The 12,000-nt window shown below is 45.2% G+C and overlaps 1 protein-coding gene across 3 annotated transcripts in view; it reads right to left on the bottom strand.

Moving 5' to 3' along the window:
• The window catches only part of MOB1B (MOB kinase activator 1B), a 73,584-nt gene extending 68,476 nt beyond the window's left edge, over nucleotides 1-5,108 (bottom strand). Inside the window, exon 1 of one of the 3 annotated variants that reach the window (XM_003931955.3) lies at nucleotides 4,885-5,108. In XM_003931955.3, the coding sequence (XP_003932004.1) occupies nucleotides 4,885-4,898 (14 nt within the window). In that variant the 5' untranslated portion in view covers nucleotides 4,899-5,108. Of the gene's footprint in view, nucleotides 1-3,007; nucleotides 3,480-4,884 lie in introns of those variants that run through there. The other 2 variants (XM_074396244.1, XM_074396243.1) reach the window with 2 other exon arrangements.
• Between the last annotated feature and the right edge of the window lie 6,892 nt (nucleotides 5,109-12,000).

Below are 12,000 nucleotides of genomic sequence, written 5' to 3'. Positions count from 1 at the left end.
CTCCTGACCTCATGACCCACCTACTTCAGCCTCCCAAAAGTGCTGCTAATTTGCTAATCTTAAGAATTACAGTGCTGGGCGTGGTGTCTCAAGCCTGTAATCCCAGCACTTTGGGAGGCCGAGGCAGGTGGATCACGAGGTCAAGAGATCGAGACCATCCTAGTCAATATGATGAAACCCCGTCTCTACTAACAATACAAAAAATTAGCTGGGCATGTTGGCGCGTGCCTGTAATCCCAGCTACTCAGGAGGCTGAGGCAGGAGAATTGCCTGAACCCAGGAGGCGGAGGTTGCGGTGAGCCGAGATCGCGCCATTGCACTCCAGCCTGGGTAACAAGAGCGAAACTCCGTCTCAAAAAAAAAAAAAAAAAAGATTTGAGTCCACAAAGTTAAATAAGGTTCCTGTCAAATTTCCGTATCTACTATGAAAGTTTAGCTTAATCTGAAGACACAGAGGCCAACCTGCAGCACAACCAAAGCTCGGTCCCAGCCAGACCCACATATGCAGTGCAAATTTATCCTGAGCACTTGTACAAAAGCGGCACAAAGGTATCATTCCTGCAGATGATCTGGGCACCCACTCTGGGGATTATCCCAATCTGTCTCAACTCCCTATCCAAAAATTTCTATTCCCTGCTCTTCTTTGTTCCATGGCACTTACGACTTTCTGCCATACTACATGATTTATTAATGTTTAGTTTTCCAGACACTTACCAAAACATAAGCCCACTAATGTAGGGATTTTTGTCTCTTTTGTCACAAATGGTGCCCAGCATGAGTGCCTGGAACAGTGAATTTTTTTTTTTTTTTTTTTTTTTTTTTTTTGAGACTGTCTCATTCTGTCTTCCAGGCTGCAGTGCAGTGGCACAACATTGGCCCACTGCAACCTCCACCTCCCGGATTCAAGTGATTCTCCTACTCAGCCTCCTGTATAGCTGGGCTTATAGGCGTCCGCCACCACACCTGGCTAATTTTTGTATTTTTAGTAGACATGGGGTTTCATCATGTTGGCCAGGCTGGTCTCAAACTCCTGATCTTAAGTGATCTGCCCGCCTCCGCCCCCAAAGTGCTGGGATTACAGGCCTGAGCCACTACACCCTGCAACTGGCCTTTTTCTTAAGACAGTGTCTCACTCTCTATTGGCCAGGCTGTAGTGCAGTAGCATGAGTATGTCTCACTACAGCCTCAACCTCTTCAATATCCTCAGGCTGAGATGACCCTTCCACCTCAGTGCCCAGAGTAGCTGGCACTACAGGTGCAATTTTTGTATTTTTGGGGGTAGAGACAGAGTTTCGCCATGTTGTCCAGGCTGGTGTCGAACTCCGGGCTCAAGTGATCCGCCCACTTCAGCCTCCTAAAGTGTTGGGATTACAGGCAGGAGCCACTGTGCCCAGCCCACAGTGTGTCTTTTAAAAAATCAGTAATAAGCCAGGCGCGGTGGCTCAAGCCTGTAATCCCAGCACTTTGGGAGGCCGAGGCGGGTGGATCACGAGGTCAAGAGATCGAGACCATCCTGGTCAACATGGTGAAACCCTGTCTCTACTAAAAATACTAAAAATTAGCTGGGCATGGTGGTGTGTGCCTGTAATCCCAGCTACTCAGGAGGCTGAGGCAGGAGAATTGCCTGAACCCAGGAGGCGGAGGTTGCGGTGAGCCGAGATCGCGCCATTGCACTCCAGCCTGGGTAACAAGAGCGAAACTCCGTCTCAAAAAAAAAAAAAAAAAAAAAAAATCAGTAATAATTATTTCCTTCTTAGAGCCCTCGAGTCATGAGTCACCACCTTCCTAACTCTATCTTGCACTGCCTTTATTTCCTCTGCTCCATCCACTGATAGTAGGCTTCCCAGTAAACTCCCAAGAACTGGAGGAAAATACTTGTATTTAACTCCTAAGCTGTAACTCTTTCCTTCTCTGCTCATTTGTTGGTACAGAAATACTATTCAGATGGCCAGGTGCGATGGCTCACACCTGTAATCTCAGCACACTGGAAGGCCAAGATGAGTGGACTGTTTGAGCCCAGGACAGCAGCCTGGACAACATGGAAAACCCTGAATCTACCAAAAAAAAAAAAAAAAAAAAAAAAAATTAGCCAGGCATAGTGGTGCACACGTGTAGCACCAGCTACCTAAGGCGGGGAGGGGGTTTGAGGTGGAAGGATCACCTGAGCCTGGGAGGTTAAGGCTGCAGTTAGCTGTAATGACGCCACTGCACTCCATCCTGGGCAACAGAGTGAGATCCTGTCTCAAAAAAAAAAAAAAAAAAAAAAAAAAAAACGGTATTCAGACAGCTATATAAAATAACAAATAGATGAAATAACCAAAGCTTTGTTCTTTCACTTCCAATAATAATCATTTCTAAGTGGTGTTCACTTTAGATTTTAAACTGATGGTGGACAAAGAGTAAAACTGAAAATGCTTTTTTTTTTAAAAACTGAAAATGTTGAATTAACTTTTCTGATTGTGCCCCAAATAGTGCAAATGCTCTAAGGTGCTATATACATTAGTCACAGCAGATTTCTTTTGTAGCTAATAACCTTCAGGAGAAATGAACTAATCCACCACACTTCTGAATCTATTAAATACTGAGCCATGTAAAAATAGGACACTATTGTATTTGTATTCAAAAAATAGCATCAGAACCTTCTCTATCCCCTAGTTTCAGCCAAATATGGCTTTTCCCTGCTTTAACCATTTTTTTTTTTTTTTTTTTTTTTAGATGGAGTCTTGCTGTCTCCAGGCTGGAGTGCAGTGGCGGGATCTCAGCTCAATGTAACCTCCACCTCCCGGGTTCAAGAAATTCTCCTGCCTCAGCCCACCCAGTAGCCGGGACTACAGGCGTGTGCCACCACGACCAGCGAATTTTTTTATTTTTAGTAGAGACGGGGTTTCACCATATTGGTCAGGCTGGTCTTCAACTCCTTACCTCATGTTCCACCAGTCTCCACCTCGGAAAGTGCTGGGATTACAGGCAAGAGCCACCGCACCCAGCTTTGCTTTAACCAATTTACCTTACTAGACACAAGCCCATCAGCAGCAGTCATGGACATCATCTACAGTGCTATTTTGAATACAGCTTCTATCTTGAAAAAAAAACAAACATTAGCAATGTAAAATTAAGCTCAAGATGAGAGAAGATTCAAGCTGAGATGCTTGAATACGGCGATTAAACTAAAATAGGAAACTTCCCAGGCACGGTGGCTCACACCTGTAATCCCAGCACTTTGAGAGATCGAGGTGGGCAGATCACTTGAGATGGGCAGATCACTTGAGATCAGGAGTTCAAGACCAGTCTGGCCAACAAAGTGAAACCCCATCTCTACTAAAAATACAAAAATTAGCCGGGCGTGGTGGCGCAGGTCTGTAGTCCCAGCTACTCAGGAGGTAGGAGAATCGCTTGAACCCAGTAGGCGGAGGCTGCAGTGACCCAAGATCGCGCCACTGCACACTCCAGCCTGGGTTACAGAGCAGAGACTCCATCCCCCACCCCCCCCCCCCCAAAAAAAAGAAGAAGAAGAAGAACTAAAATAGGAAACAAAGCCTTTTTGTTAAGTCACCCAGTCCTGTCATCTAGCCCTACGCCAATCTGACAAACTCAGAATCAACTTCTAGGATGAGCCTAAGAAATTCCCTTTCACAGTTTAAATGTTTTAGGCAAGTTGACACAAGCCAGGTCCCCTACGCATATTGCAAACAGTAAGTCTGCCCCGAGGCTTCTGTGATTGTTCAGTTTTGCTTAAACCCTAAAAAGAATACTCTAGATGTGAGCATGTAAAAAGGGTGAATTAAATTCTCATCATTCAGACGTCAATGTAACGACTAAAAATTATTGGGCAGGGAAAGAAGAGAAATCTCAACAAAATAATCTTTAAATGCTAATTTCCCCACAACTGTAAAAGAGTGTATGGGGTGAGTTTCAACCTCCGAGTTTTTAAATTAGTTTTCTAAACCCAGACTAAACATGGTATGGGTGCATCACAACGAAGCCTTCAAAAGAGTTACTCCTCAGGGAGTAACCCGTTTTCAGAGCACCTAAGGCTTATCTACTGCCTCCATATCCACATCCGGCCATCCCATCCTTCTGCCCTTTCCTCTCCACGTTCCCCCCACTCGTCTGGAGCAAACGATAAGTAAGTGAAATAATGATCAGCACTAAATATGACGCCAAAGTTGACATTTACGAATGATTTTCAAAACAGCTCCCCAGTGGACCTCATCAACTAGGCGGGGCACACCATGCAAAACCTATTTGTTGGTGGTCTAAAAGACAAAACCCTCTTCAGGGAAGTACTCTGGGAAAAAGGGCGCCTCGAGGAAGCAAGGGGGCGGCTCCAGACCCCCTTCCTGGGAACCCCAGTCTGTGTCCAGCGGATCCCGACCCGCAAGCAGCCTGTTTCAGCGTTACATGTACAGAATTTGTCATCCCAACTTCCCAGCCCTAAGACCGGAGGCGAAGTTAAAAGGGTCCCTATCGTCTGTGCTTGGGACCCAGAAAAGAGCAATGGGCAGCCGAGACGGAGCCATTCACCGGGAGAGTGGGAGATACACACGAGAAGCGCGCAAGCAAGCCCGGGAATGCGAGCGAAGGCAGAGGTGGGGGCGATGGAGGATCCAGACTCTTGCCCCGGGGTGTGCCGGGGGGAAAGCGCCTCCTCAGGGCTGGAGGAGCCCACGCGTACTCGCAGCCCGCTGGGGAGGCGGCGGTTAGGCGGTCCGAGCGCTTCGCGCAGTCCCGGGGCCCCGCTTGGTGGGGACGCCGGGCCCAGGCAGCGCGGGGCCGGGAGAGTCGGGACGGGGACGGGGACGGGGGCGGCGGGCGGCGGGCGGCGGGCGCGGGGGCCCAGGTCCGCCCGAACAAAGCCGGCGCGTGCGGGGCCTGGCTACTCACAACAAGAAGCTCATGTCGGCCGCGGCGCGGGTTGCAGGCTCAGCGGTCGCGAGGCCTCGGAGAGGCGTCGGCCAGAAAAGAAGAGGAAAGGCTAATAGAACAGGAGACGACGAGGAGGAGGAGGGGGTGTGGAACGCCGGCTGCTCGGCGGCCGCGAGTCGTTCGGCTCAGCCAGTTCCAATGGCAGGCGGAGGGGGCGGAAGTGGGTAGCGCTCGGCTGGAATCACTCCAGGGAGGGGAAGGAAAGGGAGGCGGGGCCGGGCTGCAGGCTCCCAGAGCGGCCCTCCCCGGCTCCCGGCCGCCCCCAGCTCGCGGGCTCTCGCGATAGCGGCGCAAGCCCACCCCGCCCCTCCGGCTGCGGCCCGGGGTCCCTCACCTTCTGGTGCCTTGCGCTGCCGGGGACCACGCCCAGCGTGTGGGCCGGCGCTACCCGGCTCGCCTGTCCATCTGGTTAGGGGTCGTGGCCGAGCGCTCGGAGCCTCTCCGCTGGGCTCCAGACGTCAGGGAGGAAAGGGGTTTCAGCCCCGGGATGTCAGGGTCCCGCAGTGAGGGGTGGAATTACCACCGCAGTTAGGCCCAGTGAGTGCCCGTCCAAGGGCGGTGAAAGGTGATGGCATCTTTCTCTGCTAGCACTTAAAAACAGGAGGGTTTCATCTGGTTGGAACGACTTGGAGGAAAAGGACCAAATGGGTTTTCAAGGTCTCTTGTCATTTTAGGATCATATTTTTAAACCCTGAACTAGGTAAGGTCAGAGTCCATCACTACCTGAACAGGCAAGGCAGGCTGTCAGCAGCAGCTGGGAAAGGTCAGAGGGAGAGATCAGAGTCCGCCACGACCTGAACAAGCAAGCCAGGCTGTCATCAGCAGCTGGTAAAAGTGAGCCAGACAAGGAGGAGAGCAGAGCTCGGTTCACCGCGAAGCCCAGTATGGTAGGCTGCTCATCGGTGTAGCCACTTAGGGGGCCAAAGCTTGTAAGCACTCTGATGCATCCTAGAAGCTAGAAGCCATTCAGACCCTATTACAGAGAGACTTTGATTCTCACAGGGTTATGGGGCCCAGGACAAGCCTTTATATTCCGTTTAAGAATACTTCACATACCTTGAATATGTCACACAGCATTACCAATTTAGGGGGATAATATGGGTACCCAAGAGATGTCCATGCTCTTTACTCACAACACCCATCAAATCCACATGGAAGTTATCAAAGAATCTGAGCAAAACAAATCATGTGCAGATATTAGCTCACCTTCGGCTTATTCCAAAGGGAAGAATGCACTTGAAGTAGGTACATATATAAAAATTATTATACTGCACTTATGCACTATTATTCGGCACATTGTTAAAGTGGTAAAAAATAAATTTTTTAATAGAAGAAAACATGAGAATCTTGCACTGAAATCTTGCCCTATCTCAGGAACAGCAGAAGCTACTGGAATGGGAAGACTTACAGGCTCAAAAGATTACCAGATCAGGATAAATAGCTAGTGCATACAGACCTTAATACCTAGGTAATAGGTTGATAGCTGCAGCAAACTACCATGGCACACATTTACCTATGTAACAAACCTGCACGTCCTGCACATGTATACTGGAACTTTAAATTAAATTTTTTAAAGTTTTAAAGAGTCCCAGAAAAGAAGAAAGAGGAGGATTTATCCTAATGAAAATAATAGATTTATGGTATAAAAAACCTGTCCCTGATATTGATATGGTACTAACTTACTGTATAAAATATTGATGTCGTGCTAATTTATTGTATAATTCTTTTTTGTTCTTTTTTCTTTTTTGAGATGGAATATCTTGCTGTGGCACGATCTTAGCTCACTCCAACCTCTGCCTCCCAGATTCAAGTGATTCTCCTGCCTCAGCCTCCTGAGCAGCTGGGACTACAGGTGTGCACCACCACACCTGGCTAATTTTTGTATTTTTAGTAAAGACAGGGTTTCACCATGTTGGCCAGGATGGTCTCAAACTCCTGACCTCGTGTTCCACCCACCTCGGCCTCCCAATGTGCTGGGATTACAGAAATGAGCCACCACACCCAGCCCTGTATAATTATTTTAAAGGTCTTCTGAAAGCAAGACTTGCCTTACCAGGTTACAGATTATCTTTGGAAAGAGTAAGTGAGTTGACCTGTCATAGCCTGTTTTAGCTCCTTTAAAATGAGAGCCTTGGATCATTACATGATCTGTAATATATCTCCTTTAAAATGAGAGCCTTGGATCATTACATGATCTCTAAGATATCTTCCTGTTCTAAAGCTCTGTCCTGCCAGGGGCATCTTTCAAATGACTGGCACACATTTCCAAATTGCTCCCTGAATGGCTTGCAAATATATATATATTTATTTATTTATATTTATAGATATATGTATATACTTATATATACATATATATATTCATTTGAGGCCAGATGCCATGGCTCACACCTGTAATCCCAGCACTTTGGGAGGCCAAGATGGGAGGATTACTTGAGGCCAGGAGTTCAAGATCAGCCTAGTCAACATAGTGAGACCCCCCCATCTCTATAAAAAAGAAAAAAAAGAATAAGTATATTCTAAATGTATTTTGGTATGCTACACAATCTCACTTAACATAGCAATTCAACCTGACCCTTATTAGTGCTCCTTAGATTTTAATTCTATATCTTGCTTCATTAAAGACTAACCAACGTACAATTTTAAGTGCTTCTCAAGGACAGATTAATTTGACATAATAGAAAAACATGGGCCCAGGCACGGTGGCACACCCTTGTAATCCCAGCACTTTTGGAGGCAGAGGCAGGCAGATCTCTTGAGGCCAGGAGTTAGAGACCAGCCTGGCCAACATGATGAAACCCCATCTCTACTAAAAATACAAAAATAGCCGGGCATGGTGGCACACCCTGTAATCCCAGCTATTCAGGAAGCTGAGGCAAAAGAATCACTTGAACCCGGGAGGCAGAGGTTGCAGTCAGCCAAGGTCACACCACTGCACTCCAGCCTGGGTGACAGAGTGAGATCCTGTCTCAAAAAGAAAATGAAAAGAATGGAGGGGCCAGGCACAGTGGCTCATGCCTATAATCCCAGCACTTTGGTAGGCCAAAGCAGGCAGATCACTTGAGGTCAGGAGTTTGAGACCAGCCTTGGCCAACATGGCGAAACCCCGTCTCTACTAAAAATACGAAAATTAGCCAAGCATGGTGGCGGGAACCTGTAATCCCAGCTACTTAGGAGGCTGAGTCAGGAGAATCGCTTGAACCCAGGAGGCAGAGGACGCAGTGAGCCGAGATTGCACCATTGCACTCCAGCCTGGGTGACAGAGGAAGACTCCGTCTCAAAAAAAATAAAAATAAAAAAAAGAAAGAAAAGAAAAAGAAAGGAATGGAGGCATGAAAGATTGATGAAGGTTGGTGTGTCTTTCAGTGCATTCATTTATTGCTAAAACCCATAAACCATCAAAACACAGAGCTATTATTTAATGTTTAAAATGGAAGAAGGAATCTTCTATTGACCACAAACCTAGCCCAGTATCCTCCCTTTTAAGATTGTTAACTTTTTGATTGAATATAAGGTTTATGCAATAGGACGGCTAGATTTTAGGTGATGATCTACAAGGAATCAAATAAAAGCAAAATTAAAAACTGTATTAAGTGTCATGGAGGAAAGTATATGAAGCCTTTTTTTTTTTTTTTTTTTTCAGACATTCTCACTCACTATGTCACTCAGGCTGGAGTGCAGTAGCATGATCTTGGCTCACTGCAACCTCCACCTCTGGGTTCAAGCGATTCTCCCGCCTCAGCCTCACAAGTAGCTGGAATTACAGGCATGCATCACCACGCCTGATTAATTTTTATAATTTTTAATAGAGACAGAGTTTCACCATATTGGCCAGGCTGATCTTGAACTCCTGACCTCAAGTGATCTGCCTGCCTCAGCCTCCCAATGTGCTGGGATTACAGGCACGGGCCACTGTACCTGGCCTGTATATGGGTGTATATTAAAGGGGCCTTACCTATTTTGGTGGTCAGACAGTTGGATCTTGTGTATTCAGAAGTGAATAGTATGTATATACTCCTTGTATTATATTTAAATTCTGGTTATATTCATAAACAGCATAATTTGATAAAACAACTTCCCTAATCGTCATGCCAACTCACTTGAGGTGTTTTGAAGCACCACAACATAAAAACTGATTTTTGTTTTCAAAAAGTCAGTCTTTCAGAACTTTTTAGAAAGTAGTACTTTCTGTATAATTTTGAGGATCTTAGTCCATAGGACAAAAATTATGAGAGATTTATTGGCCAGGTGCAAGGGCTCACATGTCTCAGCATTTTGGGAGGCCAAGGCAGGAGGATCCCATGAACACCCTGGGCAACATATGGCAACCCTATCTCCATAAGAAAAAAAAATTGCTGAGTCCGCACCTGTAGTCCCAACTACTTGAGAAGCCAAGGCAGAAGGAGCACCTGAGTTCAAGAGTTCCAGGCTGCAGTGAGCCATGATCCAGTCACTGCACTCCAGCCTGGGTAACAGGGCAAGACCCTGTCTCAAAATAAAGTAAAATAAAATAAAAAGTTTCTTGCATGGGCCTTAGACTTGCTCAATAAATGTTGAATTGAATTTCTTGTTTCATCAAGTTTACCATTGCCCACAATTAATTGGTTTTCCCACTAAACTCAAACCACATAGCAGTAAGCTGCTGTGGGGAGAAGGAGGAAGGCCCTTTTCAAGTCTATTCAGAACAGCTTTTCCCAAATTGATAGGACATTACCAAGGTTGGAAAGTCTAAAATTAACTCCGCCAGCTGTGTTTTGGTTTGCTTCAGATAGCATGTGAGCTCAGGGGGCTCAATTTGCTAGGTTTGTTTGTTGCTTCAATCTGCTGTGCTCTGAAAAAGTTTGTTTGCCTGGAATGCACATTGTGCACAAGACATGGTAACTAGGCAGCTTGAAAATATATTGGAAATAAACAAATAAGTCTCTCTTTGAATCTCCAAAAAGCCTAGCAACAATGTAGGGGGATGGAGGAGTTACTGCTGAGTAGGTCAGATGAATGGTTTAACATTTAACCTTGCTGAAGTTTCCCAGAGAGCATGCTGCTACTGTGCTGGCAGATGAAAAGATGATGAAGCAGTTTCAAGGAGTCAGTGTTTTTAGCCCACCCATCTCCACGAGGTCCTTTAGTATGAAGGACCATATATAGACATAGAGAGTATCCCAACGGGGTGCAACTTAAAAATATACTAAGTATCAGCAGCTGTTACTTTCACCCACACAAATTCACAGTTGGCTTAATTAAATAGAGGCTGTTCTCAAGAGCTGCAGCCCTTTGGGTAATACCCTAGGTACTTATGTTGCTTCCGTCTACTTCATGTCCTTCCTCAGAATAACAGAAAGCAGAATGGATAAATGAAAAGGAATCAATTATTAGCAGTTCAGGGTTTGCTTCTATGTAAATAATAGAATGTGGAAGTTAGATCTTCAAATAGGGTTTTGAATACCTGCCACTGGAATGTAAGAACCCTATGCAGTCCCTACTCTTGGATATTTGTGATCTTGTGCCCGTGTCCATTACCACGCCCTCTTCTTGGCATCTCTCTCATGTTTTCCAGAGTTGTCATAGTCACAACCATAGCAACCTGAGCAGGCCACAATCCTCTTACAGCTGGAGACATGAGATACTGCCATTATGCAATGTAATTCCCCTGTCCTACACCAACAGGAGTTTGGTTCCCAATAGTCAAACTATTTGTTTTTCCTCAGGATAAATATTCCAGTTCTCCCTAAATGTCACTATTTTTGAAGTTTCTATGGCATCAAAGCAACCAGAAAGCATTCAGAGTGGAAAACCAAGGTAATCACTCCCACCTTGAAATTTGACAAAGTATTTCTAAATCCCTTATTTATGGGCTGTACTCTGGGTTTCCACACTAACCATTCCATTTGAATACAAAATAAAGAGATTTAGCGAAAGAAAACCTTAGTAAGCAGGAAGATTTCCTATTCAAAATAGTACTTTTAAAGAAAGTGATCTTGTAATGCACTCCTTAACAGGGATTTGTCTGAGAACTTTCTGGAACCCTGCAGGGTGAAGGACCACTTGCAAGATTCAGTCAGTTGTCAGTGTCGTTCATTAAACATCTGCCATAAACCAGTTAACACGTTAAGAATGAGAATACAAAAGAAATACACAATATCACAACCTCAAAGAACTCATTTCTAATGGCAGAGACTGACGTAAACAAGTCATTACAGCACAAAATGATTTCTCTTAGAACAGGATTATATGCAAAGGGCTACAGGAGGCCAGGCAAAGTGGCTCATGCCTGTAATTCCAACACCTTGGGAGGCCAAGGTGTGTGGATTACCTGAGGTCAGGAGTTCAAGACCAGCCTGGCCAACATGATGAAACCCTGTCTCTACTAAAAACACAAAAATTAGCCGGGTATGGTAGCAGGAGCCTGTAATCCCAGCTACTTGGGAGGCTGAGACAGTGGAATCACTTGAACCAGGGAGGCAGAGGTTACAATAAGCCAGGAGTGCAGTATTTCATTCCAGCCTTGGCAACAAGAGCAAAACTCCTTTAAAAAAAAAAAAAAAAGCTACAGGAGCCCAAGCTGGCTTTTTAAAAAAAGGATTGATTTGAGGAGGAAAATAAGGGTCAAGAAGCATTTTACCAAACAAAGGGAGTTTTAAAGGATTATTATACCTTCTCTAGATACAGAAGAGGTGATGGAGGAGTAAAAAGCAGAGAAACGGCATTGCAGAAAGAGGATGTCACATATATAAAGCCTAAAATGTGTAAAGGCATAAAAAAAAGTGTAGACAAAGGAAATGCTGACTGCTAAAATAATTGACACATTAAAATATGGACTCTCATTTGCTCATTAATTCAACAAATATTTATTAAGCACTACCTACATGCCATTTGGGTATGTATACACTGAGGACATAGTAGGGTACAAAATAAAGTTCCTGCCCCTAAGAAGTTTACATTCTAGTGGGGAAGAGATATTCCCAATATGTCAGTGTATGAACTCCCTAGCTGTAGTTGCATTTTAATTATCTAATTATGACATGAAAATCTCAAGCCTTATTAAGGAGTATTTTTTTAAAAGTCAAGGTATCAGGAATC

This window comes from Saimiri boliviensis, chromosome 3 (genome assembly GCF_048565385.1).
Source record: "Saimiri boliviensis isolate mSaiBol1 chromosome 3, mSaiBol1.pri, whole genome shotgun sequence".
Taxonomy (NCBI): domain Eukaryota; kingdom Metazoa; phylum Chordata; class Mammalia; order Primates; family Cebidae; genus Saimiri; species Saimiri boliviensis.
This window is presented reverse-complemented; position numbering and strand designations above follow the sequence as displayed.